General features: G+C 31.2%; 1 protein-coding gene across 1 annotated transcript; it reads left to right on the top strand.

Annotated features, from left to right (window-relative positions):
- The first annotated feature begins 298 nt into the window (after nt 1–298).
- LOC126892717 (uncharacterized) lies at nt 299–14,327 on the top strand. The gene is made up of 2 exons (XM_050662355.1): nt 299–718; nt 13,756–14,327. Exons 1-2 carry the CDS (start codon nt 439–441, stop codon nt 13,932–13,934), a joined length of 459 nt encoding a protein of 152 aa, XP_050518312.1. The 5' UTR covers nt 299–438; the 3' UTR covers nt 13,935–14,327.
- The last annotated feature ends 439 nt before the right edge of the window (nt 14,328–14,766 follow it).

Here is a 14,766-nt window from a genome sequence, read left to right as displayed (position 1 = left end):
TTAACAAAAAAAAAAACCAAACAGGATATTCTTTACAAATTTGTCAATATTCAATGTAAACATTAGATACGAAATGACCACCCCCCTTAACTATGTCTATGGCCATGTCAGTTTAGCCATCCACCGGCCACCACTGACAGTTCATTGGAATCCCGGGAATCCCTAATTCCAAAATTCCTAACCTCAAATTATTTTCTTTTCTGCTTCTATTTCATGAAAGATTTACTTTTATCTACTCCAAACGTCAATGGATAAGAAATGTTTGTATGTCTATGGTTTTGTGTCACGGTAACCTAACCTAAACTTACTTCGCGCCCTAAACTTGTATGCTTCTATCTTCTTTGTTTACATTTTTTACAAAAATAAACTTTTTTCATAGTTATAGCACGTTAACGTTACGATTTCTCTTATCCAGAAAAAATTAAAACTGTGTTAAAAATGTCCAGTTCTGATAGTGATAGTGAACAAAAGAACATTAAAAAACCCAGGTACCCTCGGAGATATCAAAAAGAATGGGAACAGCTGCCCGAGTTTAAAGAATGGTTACAAAAAAGCGAAAAATATGAATATGCAAGATGTAAATGTTGCTACAAAGAGATTAATATAACAAGCGGAAAGGAGGCTTTAATTAAACACAGTTTAAGCAATGTGCATAAAGAAAGATTAATTACCCCTTTTATTCCTGAGCCTAGAAGTTTAGAGGATGAAGTCGATGATGGTAGGTTTATGATTTATTCTTAGTGTGACCAGCTCCAATTCAGTGCAATTCGGGACAAGGCTGAAAAAAATATCTAAAATCCGGGACCTTTCAATGAAAATCAGGCCATTTTTTAAATGAAGAATTTTAACCCTCGTAAGGCGGTGCTGAGATTATTACGTAAACAACGGTGCGGGGTGCATTTGCACCTGCACCCCATCTGTATATCCATTTTTTTTTATATGTGAACGTCGGGGAAATTAATTTGAAAGATAATTAGGACTTATTTATTATAGTACGAAACATAATCTTGCAAAAAAGTACTCATTCCTTCTTAAAAAAAAATTATTATCGTCGCAAGACAAACACATGAAATTTTTCACAGAATGAGCAACACAAAGTTTTTACACATAATACAGTTATGCCGGGACTTTCGATCTTTTTTCTTCAACATAAGTAACACCGACCTTGTCCCATAGCTCTGTTAGCTCCAGGTGGAACATCAGAAACGTCAGATGATACGAAATTTTCATCATTTGCACCCAAAAGTCATTTTTTTTCAAAAAAGCACGTAAACGCAAAGAGTTTTAAATGCTGTAATGGGTGGAATACGTTTAGAATTGAATTTAAAACGAATAAAAAATGGGCAAAAATCAAAAAAAAATTATTAAAAAAGATAGGTGAGAAAAATGAGGTCTGGGGTGCACCTGCACCCCACACTGACTTACGAAGGCTAATATCATTTTATTGATTATTTAACATTTTTATGTTGACAATATTTTTGATGGCATTAAGCCACAATAGGGAACTTGCATAAAATTTTAAATTCGAAAAAAATGTTATAAATCACAACAGAACATAATTTAGAACCTGTATCAAAGATAAAAATGTTTTGTTTGTCTTTCGTTTGGCCCCTAAAGACGACTAAAAATTCAACTTATACCAGCCACCCCAAAATGCCTCGTGACGTCACGCCGTTGTATGTTTACATTATACACCAATTGTATATATAATTTTAAATTAGACATTATAAACCTCAGTAAAAAATACAGTTATGTGACGTTAAAAGTGTGTTTGATCGTTTGAACTATTCATAGAAAATTTGTTCTTTTATAAAATGGTTTTATTTTCAATAGTAAACCTTCTTTCCTTTCCTTCAAAAACTGTATCAAACTCCAATCTCAACAAACTGGTATATATTATTACAACAACATACGATAAATGTCATTAGAATATAAATATTTTTCCTTTATTCCCAACGACGAGCTGGCCAAATACCCAAGTAGGTGGAGGCCAATAAACTAAAGAAGGAGAAGAAGAATATACCTAAATATAATGCTGTGTCTAGGTACACGCTAACGTGTACGCAAATAAAAAAGTTAGAGTGTCAGAGTGTTGGAATTTGTTTAATCGCGTTGTGTTTACACTTTAATTTTAATATTGATTAGTAAAGAGATTTCTTATTTTTTATTTGTTTAGTGTTTGTTTTTAAATTAACTATGCAGTGTGGACAATTATTTAGTTGTTTTAATGAGTTTAACAACATTTTAAAACAGTATGAAAAAGTTAAGAGACTGTAAATTAATATATACTTTTTTAGTTATAAGTGTAATAGTACTACCATCCAAAATTAAAATAAAAGGAAGACCTAAAGCTTTCACAATGATAATTAACTTGTTCTGAAGCTATTTGCTTGTGGCTTTTTTGTAATCAACTATTCTAAATGGGAACTAAGCCACAATTTAACTAAAAAAATGATTTTATTAACGTTTCATCTAAATCGGATGTTGTTGTCAAAATACAAAATATTATTAAATTAAACAAACATGTTGTTGCTTAGTAAAAAATTTTTTCTAATAATTTATTTAATCTGACTTTTTTTTGTATTTTGACTAAGACATCCAATGTGGATGTCGAAACGTTAATAAAATAATTTTTTTAGTTAAATTGTGGCTTATTTCCCATTTAGAATAGTTGATTATAATAATTAACTTATGTATAAAAATTATTTTAACAATATTTTGTACGTGTCATGTCAACTAAATACATATATTTATTTTGCTAACCTAAATATATACTTTTATATATACTATATACACTGATTTATGACAATTAAGTTTGAAACATCTGAATAGTTCTGCTTCCCTTCCCTTAACAAATATTTTTCTATCACACAAACACTAAACATATCAAAATAGCATGTACCAAAATATTATATACAGTCACTGCGCACACTAAATAATGACGTCACTGGCTTGATGAAGTTTAATTCTCGTGTACCTAACTTTTTTATTTGCGTACACGTTAGCGTGTACCTAGACACAGCGAAAATAACCATAGAGTAGAGTAGAGTAGAGTATTTATTGGTAATAATGTACAAATGTACTTTTACAGGTCAGCAATAATTAAAATTGTCTAAAATTACATTAAAAGTTGACAGTACTTCAGTAAAAAAACCTATTACTAAAATTTAAAAACTAAACACTAATTAAATTACAGGACAAAACAAAATTTAGATCTGAAGTACTCCTCAAATGAGTAGAAAGCACCCATCAGAAGATAATTTTTAATTTGTCTCTTAAATTGGTTAAAATCAAGACTTTTAATAGATATTGGTATACAGTTATAAAATTTCAATGCTAGGTATCTGGTTCCATTTCTGGTCCTCTCAAGTCGACTGAAGTCTGGTACAAGGGCATCATGATTTCTAGTCTGATAAGTATGCTGTTGTGTTTTATACAGATCTACATTTTGATGAACATACAACAGGCACTGCATAATGTACACAGAAGGTAGTGTGAGAATCCTCAGGTTTCTAAAAGACTGCCTACAATCGTCCCGATAACCCTGACCTGTGATTATGCGAATACACTTTCTCTGCTGACCAAACACCTTATCTATATGGCAAGAGTGTCCCCAGGAAAGGATTGCGTAAGTTAGTCGTGAGTGAAAGTTGCTGTGATATGATGTAAGAAGGGTTTGAAGGGAGGTAACCTTAGATAGGTTTCTAAATAAAAAGAGTTGGCTTGAGAGCTTTTGGGAAAGTTTCAGTATGTGCCGTTCCCAAGTGAGTCCCTGATCAAGATAAACACCAAGAAATTTAGCTTCCTGTGAACAATCTGTTAAAATGGGATGTGTAATGGTGTTATGTCTTAGGGTAAAGTTCACTGTTTGTGATTTTGAGTTATTGAGAGAGAGAGACGATTTGCCAAAAACCATTGGAACAAATTGCTCTCTGTGGTCTCAAGATCAATATCACTGATTTGGAAAGGGTGGTAACTTTGATAGCATGTAGTATCATCAGCAAATAGGACTGTGCTTACCGGGCCCTCTTGTGAAAATCCCAAGTCATTTATATAAATGAGAAATAATATTGGACCTAGAACTGACCCTTGAGGCACTCCATACATCAAAGGTTTTTTATCAGATTTAAGCTGGTTAAAAAACACATATTGAAATCTATCTGATAGATAAGACTCAATCAATTGAATAGACATAGGATGAAAATTATAGGCATGTAATTTTTTAAGAAGAATACTATGAGTGACACAATCAAAAGCTTTAGTAAGATCAAGGAACGAGGCAAGGGTATCAAGAAAGTTTTCAAATCCTTCCAAAATACTGCCTGTAAAATAATCGATAGCAAGTGTCGTTGTTTTGTTTTTTCTAAATCCAAATTGCTGCACTGCAAAAAGCCGATTAGATTCAAAATAGTCATTGATCTGCTTCTTTAGGATTCTCTCAAACACTTTGGAAAGAATTGGCAAAAGAGAAATTGGACGAAAGTTATTATGATCATCAGCCGAACCTTTACGTTTAAAGAGAGGTATGACTTTCGCAGTTTTAAACACTGAAGGAAAAATGCAGGATGAAATTGAGTAGTTTATTAGTTTAGTTAAAGGTAAGCTAATGTTGTGTTTAATTGCCTTGATTATTTTTGTGTTCATTCCATCCGGGTCCTTGCTCTGGCTATTTTTTAATTCTTGAATTGCTTTTACAACTTCCTCCAAATTTGTTGGCTCAAATCTGAAGGAGCAATGATTAGAGGCGAATGAAGGAGCATGTGGTATAAAACTAAGGTATGTATTGAATGATTGGTCAGTATGATTAAGTGTATTTATTACATTTTCAGCAATACCACAGAAGAAATCATTAAAACTATTTGCATTGAGTGATGAATTTTTTATTGGTAAATTCTTACATCTTGAGTTTATTAGGGACCACATAGCCTGTTGACGGTTGTTAGAGTTTGATATAAAATCATCATTAGATTTAATCTTTGCCTTATGTATAGCATGTCTGTATTTTTTCCTATATTCTGAGAGTGTTTTCTTTGTCACTAAAACGGGGTCACTTTTATTTAAAGATGTCAAAAATTGTAGTTTCTCCCTCATAAGTTTCAAATCATCATTAAACCAAGAATTTTTTAATAATAATAACTAATGTAAAACTATGTGACGTCACGGTTCGTTTGAACTATTTTATACCGCAGAAGACTTTAAATATGTATTTCTAAGTTATTATGAGTTTTTGAAGCATGAAATTTTGGAAATCTCATTTTTAAACAAAGCTGAACATTATTATGCAATCAAAAAAATGTGCAAGTTCCCTATTGATTGTAATGATAATTACATTTTTGTTAGTTTTTGACGTTTCAACTTCCAATCCGGAAATCATTCTCAAAAAATGAAAAATTAGAAAATCAACTGATGTTGGATTTCCATGTAAATACATATCACCTTAAGTTAATATAAAATTGTAATTATGATTACAACCAATTGTGGCTTAATCTTATCAAAAATACAATGTATGTCTTTTCATAAGACGATAATTAAAATACAATAAATAAAAATGAAAAACATCCACTAATAATTTTATTAGTACAGTAGAGCGTCGATTATCCGAACTAATTGGGGGATATGGGTGTTCGGAAAACCGATTTGTTCAAATAATCGAACTATATTGAGATTGTCATACATATTTATCCACAAGTGAATAAAAACCATATTTATATAACTGTATATTTGTTTATACCTTGATAATGACAAATAGCAATTAAACAAAAAGTGTAGTCTTTGCAACAACATATTTTCAAAGTTCGGATAACCGGTCGTTCGGTTGATCGACGTTCGGATAATCGACGCTCTACTGTATTACATTTTAGAAATTGTCGACTTTTTTCGCCCAAAAATTCAATTTGATGTGAATCCTTAGAAGAATAACGTATTCAGAACTTCAAAATAGAATTTTACCAAATAGTTGAAAATTCGGATGGCCCGAAAGCCTTGTCCGGGACGCCGGGACACGACTTTGTAATTCAAGCCATGTCCCGGACTTTTCGGGCTAGTTGGTCACACTATTTATTCTGTAAGTTTAATATTTATGAGCAATGTTTTTACTTTTTCTATATAGTCCAGTTGGGTTAAACGAATAACATGCCTAACCTTGCATTACGAGTTGCCTCAAATTTTATTTTTCAAATCTTTAGGCATTGTAAGTATAACTAGACATGTCTAGTTAAACAATGCTTTAGGGGAGGGGGTCAACAGTAGTGTAAATGTTGTGTTAGCCGCCATCTTGATTTTAAACGAGAACCGTTTTTGGTTTTTGTTCAATATCTCCGCCATTTTCAAGTTTTTGACAAAAAGTGTAGAAACTGAAATTGTTTAAAATGCAATTTTCTATAATTTCAATTGTTATAATTTTTATCGTGCGGTCGATATTTTCCGAGTTATGGGGAGAAAATAGTGATAGAGCATAAATATTGAATTATTTAATTATCTAGTTCATTAATAGTTTTACATTACAACAAATATGTACAGGGTTATTCACTATATTTTGACACCCCTGTAAACTGCTTTATTTAGAGAATTAGAAAAAAATGTAAAATACAAAAGTTATTCGATTTTTAAATTATGATTTTGTGACATATATATCGTACTCGTGACGTCATCCATTTGGGCGTGATGACATAATCGACTATTTTTTTAAATGGGTGTTGGGGTCGAGTGCTAGCTCATTTGAAAGGTAATTCAATTCTCTATTCAGTAATATAAACATTAAGATAATTATTTGTATAGGGTGCATTCTACTGCTGTCAGAAAACAGAAAGAAATGTTTATTGAACAAATAAACATTGAATTTAAGCAAAAATCAATGTTTATTTGTGCAATAAACTTTTATTTCTGTTTTCTAACAGCAGTAAAATGTATTATAAATTACATACATTCTTCTTTTTGTGTCAAAAAATTTTTGGATATCCTGTATAAATAATTATCTTAATGTTTATATTACTAAATAGAGAATTGAATTTCCTTTCAAATGGACTAGCACACGACCCCTATTCTCATTTAAAAATAATAGTCCATTACATCTTCACGCCCAGATGGATGACGTCACTAGTATGTTATATAATATGTCAAAAAATCATATTTTAAAAATCGAATAACTTTTGTATTTTACATTTTTTTCTAATTCTGTAAATAAAGCAGTTAACAGGGGGGTCAAAATATAGTGAATAACCCTGTACCTATACAAGAGAATTAAATTTTATACAATGTTGATGTCTTTCATTTTTTTTATTTGATATTTAAGGTAGTATGTATTTGGTAAAAGTGCAAGCATAAGACCCGCCTGATTTTATAGCAATAGGGATGTTCACTAATTTTTAAATATAGTTAAATTCAATAGATTACAAGGTATATAAAAACGTAACAATCATAAAACTGTTTAAAAATGTATATTTTTTAAGATAAATGAGTTCATAATGTTGATTTTCTAGGAGGCTAGAAAAACGGTACCCTGCAGCGAGGCTACGGTCTGTGACGTCAGCAGTCGTAACATCTTTGATCGACGACTAGTTTTGTATACTTATTTACGAAGTGTATTTGAATGTGCGCAGTTTTCTACGTATTTGATTATTAAAAATGAAGCCAAATAAGTGGTGTTTTGTTTCTGGGTGTGTAAATACATCAAAAAACAGTTCTGACAAGATGTTTATGACCGTTCCAGCCAATTTAAAAGAGAAAAAGAAATGGTTTGTTGCAGCTAGAACTTAAAATAACTAACTTAAAGAACTAACTTAATAAAATAAATATTATAGAAGTTTTCCAGAGACTTTCGGCCCTTGGTAATAATGTAATTGTTCTTTCTGCATTTACATTTTTCAAAAATACTTATTAGTTTTCTCAGAATTCGAAAAAAATTAATGAACTTAAATAGCATTAGACCAAGCTTTTGCACCTACCCCCTTAAGGAGTAAATGAAAAAGTTTCGGGACCTCAAATTTGTATTCCTTAAACTGGGATATTCCTAAAAACGAGATTCTAATAATACATACAGTAAAAGTAAACCTTGAAATAACTACATGTGGATGTAGGTATGACTTTATATTATATTAAAATCATTAATAATTTAGTGAAAAGATTGGTTGAAATGAAAATGTATAATACCCAAGTTCAAAAATATTTTTTACCTTGGATCTAGAGTTGAAAAGGACAGAGCAACATTTAACAACATGCATGAGAAATATTTTCACCCATTGCGACATAATATCTCTCTCACTAAAAATGCGGCTGCTAAAATGTTATTATTTCCGGTCTTGCTATATGGCGCAGAGGCCTGGACAATAATGGAAACATTAATGAAAAAGCTAGAGGCATTCGAGATGTGGGTGTACCCAAGTATCCTCAGGATATCCTGGCGACCCACACCAACGTACAGGTATTGCGTCGAATGGGAAAACAAAAAGAAATCTCTTTTACAATTAAGGAACGAAATCTTAAATATTTCGGTCATCTCATGCATGATAAATATCGTATACTCCAACTGATAACGCAAAGTAAAATAGAGAGCAAACGCGGACCCGGAAGAAAAGACACTCATGACTTAAAAACTTACGCCAATGATTTGGACAAAAATCGATCGAGTTATTCAGAAACGCCGCAATGAAATTAAAATTGCCATGATGATAGCCAACGTCCACAACGGACAAGGCACATGAAGAAGAATAAAAATATTTTTAATACACCTAACCAAGGTAAGGTAATAACCAGCCAATGTATGTATACAATATGCATGCATACAATGCATGCATACAACTTTCTCTATTTTTTTTTTGTGGAGTATTAAGCATTTATTTTTTTAGCTTAAAGAAGACATGGAAAATTATATGGAATATACACTCAGTAAAGCTGTGGTAGATTTATTTTTTTACAAGATGCCAATAAATCATACACCATTGTTACATCTACACTACAGTCGGTAGTTTATACGAATCGGCTTTCTGAAAGCCTTCTTCCATTCTATTTGTTTATTTTTGTAAAACCCAAAATATGTCCTTACAAACAGTCTATCCACTTTAAACTAAACAAATTCACTATAAAACTCCACTTTAACCCTGATAAAACAAGAAGAGGACAAAATAAAATGACCTGAAACGTCAAACAGGTAAACAATAACACTATGAGAATGGCGCGCGCTTGGGGTATGCAACTAGTGACGTCAGGCCAATAGAGAAGCGTTCTTGAAATTTAGAATAATGCTAGATTTCTAATAAAGATTTTTTATAGAAAGGCTTTTTCAATTTTGGTGAAATTTTGGACAATTATTCCTAGGGTACTTCTTAATCGTTTTATATGTTTGAAATTACTTTTTAATTTTTTGTGAACATCCCTATTGTTCAATATCTCTGCCATTTTCAACTTTTCGACAAAAAGTGCAAGGACTGAAATTGTTGCAATTACGATTTAGAGTCTTTTCGTCTTCCTCGTTTTTAACTCGAAAAGTACTGACTTGGTGAAAAAATTTTATGGAACAAAAGTTGCTTAGAATTAGTCAGTTTATCTATTCCCGGACTTGTGTTTTTTTTTACCCCCGAGAAAGGGTGAAACTCACCCCCAGGGCAAAAGCACGCATCGGCACAATATCACTTTTTTTCTTTGACTTGTTAACTAAGTGTGTGCCTTTCATGTCAATCCAAGCGGTTCTTTAAAATTTAGAGGTTTTGCAATATTTTACCGTTAGCGAAGTACTAATCCTATGTATTAGGATTTTAAATTTTAAAATTTTATAATTTTGTATTGTATTTAAATCAGTGGCGGCCCGTGGGGTAGTGCCATGGCTCTATGGCACTACCTTCCTAACTATGCAGAAGCATATTTTTATTTTTAAAATCTTTTAATGCCTGTTAATTTTTTGTGTGTATTTCTTTTTATCTTCATAAATGATATAAAATCTGGCAACTGTGCGCGTAGTACAATCTCTGCCACTTACAGCGGAGATTATTCGGCTAGAGAATCTTGAGCCAAAATTGGTACTGCCACGGCTGAAAAGAGAAAGATTTTACAAGAATCCTATATAAGCGATAGAGAAAGAGCTATATTGGACTATTTATTATACCTTAAATCAGAATCTCGTGCCGGGCACAAGATTTTGAGTTTCTTTAAAAAACTGGCTGGCTTGTCGCTTTTGTTATGTCTATTTTCTGTTTTTGTATTTATAATACATATTATTATTAAACTTTTAGTGCATCATGATCGTGGGTGTAGTATAAATAATATTTTGATTATTAGTTTAATTTATTAATTCACAATAAATCAGATTAGTATCTTAAAAAACTCTTTTGGTGGTTTTTCTTTACAAATTTTATAAGGTTTTGTGGAGCTTTCGAGTTAGCTTAAACAGGTCACGACGAATAAAAATTCACAAAATAGAGGCATATTTAAGGAACTGGTCAATTTTAGCGCCGAATTAGACAACGATTTAAAGGTTCATAATATTTAAAGTTCCAGATCTTTTAAAGGTCTACCGTCTCCTGACATGTAGTTGCTTCTAATTTATTTACCTATGTCGGAGAAGTTTTCTGCTTACAAGCGTCGATTCCCCGAATCATTTTTTAATGAAACATGGAGACAATTTTAATTTTTAAACAAAACTCGGTTTAAAACTGAATTAGAAGTACTGTATTAGTGAGACGAATTAAGTACTACTACCTCTGGGGCTATTCCGCTATGAGTTTTATTAAATGAGGAAGGTTTAAAAAGCACATTGGAAGAAACTATTAAACTTTTAAGCATTTTAATTATGGGCTATTCCACGAATATACGCCGGTCTTGGATTATCGCGACAACGAATATTTTAGTGTGCAACATATGAAGTGCGAAAATAAATGGCTCTAATAATTGTTCCAATAAATAACAATGTATTTTGCAATTTACTTTCGTTCTTCATAATTTGCACAGTAAAATATTCCTTGTCGCGATAATCCAAGACAGGCGTATGTTCGTGGAACAGGATATGCCATCCCTATATCAATATCTGAAGCAGAACGCTGTTTTTCGATGTTAAAACGAATTAAAACATTAGTTAAAAATCCAATGAAAGAATAACGACTTAGGTAGATATGTTATCTGCAGAAAAGTATTTTGTAAATGGTATTGATAATTTTAATAATAAAGTCATTGAGTACTCTGCAACCAAAAAAAAACAAGAAGGATGTATCATAAACTTCAAAAGTGGTATTAACACAACGTTGTGCTTGTGTGTAAATAATGAAATAGTATTATTTTTATAATTTTGTAAATAGAGACTAAATCGTAATATTAGGCTATTGATTATGTACTATATAAAGGAACTACAACGTTAACGGGGTTTTATTATTTCATATGGTCAATGAACATCTATATATGAAAAAACCGCGGAGTGCTACCATTTAAAGGGGTGCGTTTTTGAGAAATGGGTGAATTAGTACCTGGGCACAGGTTACATTAGGGTGAGTTCTATGCACTTTTGGTACAAACACGTCTACATAAAAATTTTTCCTGGTTAAATTTCCTATCTAAATATAACTTTTTAAAGTCAAAGATACGTTTTTTTACAAAAATATATTCAAAAGAAAAAGCACAAAGAAACCCAAAAGAAAGAAATTTTGTTTTTTGTCTCATAACTTTTGTCCACGGGGATATAGGTATAGACATTGCTTCACAGAGAAAAAACTTACATATTTTCTCTTTAAAATGATGTTTGGTAGAGGTCATTAGGATTTATAGTTTTCGAAATATGATTTTTCAAAATTCGCCACTCACAGCAATTTTGGGCAATTTTCCTTGTTATTTCGCAAATATTGTTCTGTAACTTTTTTCTACGCAACTTTAGGTATATGCAATGGTACATGTAGGTAAGAGGAATAGAAATCAATTACCTTTAAAATGTTCTACTGTATAATGTTGTACGACTTCTTTTAAAGAGGTTATCTTTTTCAAGATTTTATACTTTTAACGAGTTTTTATATTTTTTACGATTATTTTTTAAATTTCCCATTCTAACTTTTTTTCTACATTTAGATATATTTCAAAATATGGATTAATTCCAATATTTACTGTCAAAGCTCCTTTGCTTGTCAAAGCTTTACTTGAAAAAATAGCATGTAAATGTACCAAAGGATGTACAAAAAACTGCGGTTGTAGGAAGATAGGAATTAGTTGTTCAATATTCTGCAAAGGGTGCATGTACATGGGTACTAATTGTGGGAACTCTAAGATAACTGAGGTGTTAGAGGAAGATATTGAAGCTAAGGCTAACGAAGAGATGGACTTTGGTTTTAAAAATTTTTTAAATGTCAACGTTTGAATAATTTTAACTAAAGTGATCCATGTGTAACTGACTAAGACTTATGCTTATGTAATTTTTTTAAAAGAAATGATTTTAAATAATACAGGTAAAAAAATATCAAAGAATCACTCGGTTTCCATTATTTAAATATAGATGGTACACCATTTTAAAGAACAGAAAGTAAGCCCTCTTTATTGAGCAATATATAGTATATTCATGTACAAAAAAAAAGTTATAATGAGAAATTTAAAAAATAATCCTAGAATTTTTTGTAATACACCATTTTAAAGTAAACAAAATAAGCTTTTTTTATTATATAATATAATATATAATATAATATTATATTATATATAATATATTATATAATAATATTATTTTATTTTTACATTATATTATAAAAAATCGTTAAAAGTATAAAACCTTGAAAAACCATAATCTCTTAAAAAAAAGTCGTACAACGTTATACAGTAGCAGTAGACCATTTTAAAGGTAATTGATTTCTATTCCTATTACGTTTACCATTGCATATACCTAAAGTTACGTAGAAAAAAGTTACAGAACAATATTTGCTAAATAACAAGGAAAATTGCCCAAAATTGCTGTGAGTGGCGAACTTTGAAAAATCATATTTCGAAAACTATAAATCCTAATTACCTCTACTCTAACAGCATTTTAAAGAAGAAATATGTAGGTTTTTTTTTCTGTAAAGCAATGTCTATACCTATATCCTCGTGGACAAAAGTTATGGGACAAAAAAGAAAATTTCTTTCTTTTGGGTTTCTTTGTGCTTTTTCTTTTGAATATATTTTTGTAAAAAAAAGTATCATTGACTTTAAAAAGTGATATTTAGATAGGAAATTTAACCAGGAACAATTTTTATGTAGGTATGTTTGTACCAAAAGTGCATAGAACTCACCCTAATGTAACCTGTGCCCAGGGACTAATTCACCCATTTCTCAAACACGCACCCCTTTAAATGGTAGCACTCCGCGGTTTTTTCATATATAGATGTCCATTGACCATATGAAATAATAAAACCCCGTTAACGTTGTAGTTCCTTTTAGCTATCTTATTTTGAATATAATCAATAGCCTATATGTACAAGCTAAGTAATATTAGCAGTAAATAATGGTTGTAAGTTGAGAGTTTTTTATTGTTAATGAATTTCCGGAACTGTTTTGATAAATTTTGAACAATTTCTTGGCACCTCAGGTAAATATACATAAGATACATAAGGTAAAAGTATCAGCGCCTATTTTTTTTTAAATTTTTGTTTTATAACTTTTTTGACAATATCGTGAACCCGTCACTAAAAATTTTGGCGGCTGTCCGAATTCTGGCACTACCTTCTAAAGTGGTACGAGCCGCCACTGATTTAAATTGGGCATTTGCTTATAAACAAATACATAAATATTTATATGTATATGTATACCTATAAAATTTTTTAGCGGAAAAAGTTCTGGCAGATTTTGTTATTAAACACAAGTTTCCGCCGCTTGCCGTAGAACATCTCCCAACACTTATTGCAGCATGTCTTCCCGATTCAGAGATAGCTCAACGATTGGCAAGCAGATTGGATACCAAGACAAAAACTGAAGAGACTGTAGATGAACCTCATCTACATTGAGACTTCAATGGACTTCACAGTTTCCAGCTATTATAGGTATTGTGAGAAGACCTACGAAATACCAAATTTTTTGTAGATACCTGATGAATCTAGTAATAAGACTACAATGAAACACCTGTGTTTAGTGGTTATAGTACAGGATCATTTTTAGCATTAATGCAACTTTCTGGGGCAGATGCAAATACGCTGTGTGGTCACATCAAACATTTTTTTATCATTTTATCTTTTATTTTAACATTTTATTATTTTATATTTTTATTTTTTTATCTTTTAAAATTTTAATGACATTATTACAGATGGTGTTTTTCGAATGTATTTCTTTTATTATATTCGTTTTAAGTTCTAAGTTTTTTTGTTTTTAAGTCCACCATTAAAAATATTGTTTTGTAGAAATTTTTGTTTTATTTTAAAAATCTACTGATTTTTGTCGAAATCTAACAATTTTTCTCGACAATTCTACCGATTCTCCTTCAACGGAGCCTTCACTGGAGACAAGGCTCCCATAACTGTTGATAGCCCATGTTATGAGGCCGCTACATAGACATAATAAGACACCTCGATGCACAGCGCGGCTCATACATCACCTTGTCTATCATTATTATGTCTATAGTTCGCTCCCATATGAAACAATCTGATTCGGTTTCTTTGCGGATTTCTGTTAAAAAATGTCCCCTTTAAACAAATCAGGTGCCGGGCGAAATTTTTTAGCAGAAATTGCAGAAAATAATTCAAAATATCATTTTTTGCTCCGAAACTTACTTTATATTGTTCAGGTCATTTTAAACAAAAAAGGTCTCTTGTCATTTTTCTCACGTGCTGGTAGTTTTCGAGG

Source organism: Diabrotica virgifera, chromosome 9 (assembly GCF_917563875.1).
Source record: "Diabrotica virgifera virgifera chromosome 9, PGI_DIABVI_V3a".
In the NCBI taxonomy this organism is placed as follows: Eukaryota; Metazoa; Arthropoda; class Insecta; order Coleoptera; family Chrysomelidae; genus Diabrotica; species Diabrotica virgifera.
The sequence above is the reverse complement of the archived record's forward strand: the minus strand, read 5'-3'. Positions and strand labels throughout refer to the sequence as shown.

What these genes read in the sequence shown, in the direction of transcription:
- LOC126892717 (XM_050662355.1), top strand. Translation starts at nt 439, where the DNA reads ATGTCCAGTTCTGATAGTGATAGTGAACAAAAGAACATTAAAAAACCC. An exon ending in AGAGGATGAAGTCGATGATG is followed by an intron (nt 719 to 13,755) that starts GTAGGTTTATGA and finishes AAAATTTTTTAG; the next exon opens with CGGAAAAAGTTCTGGCAGAT.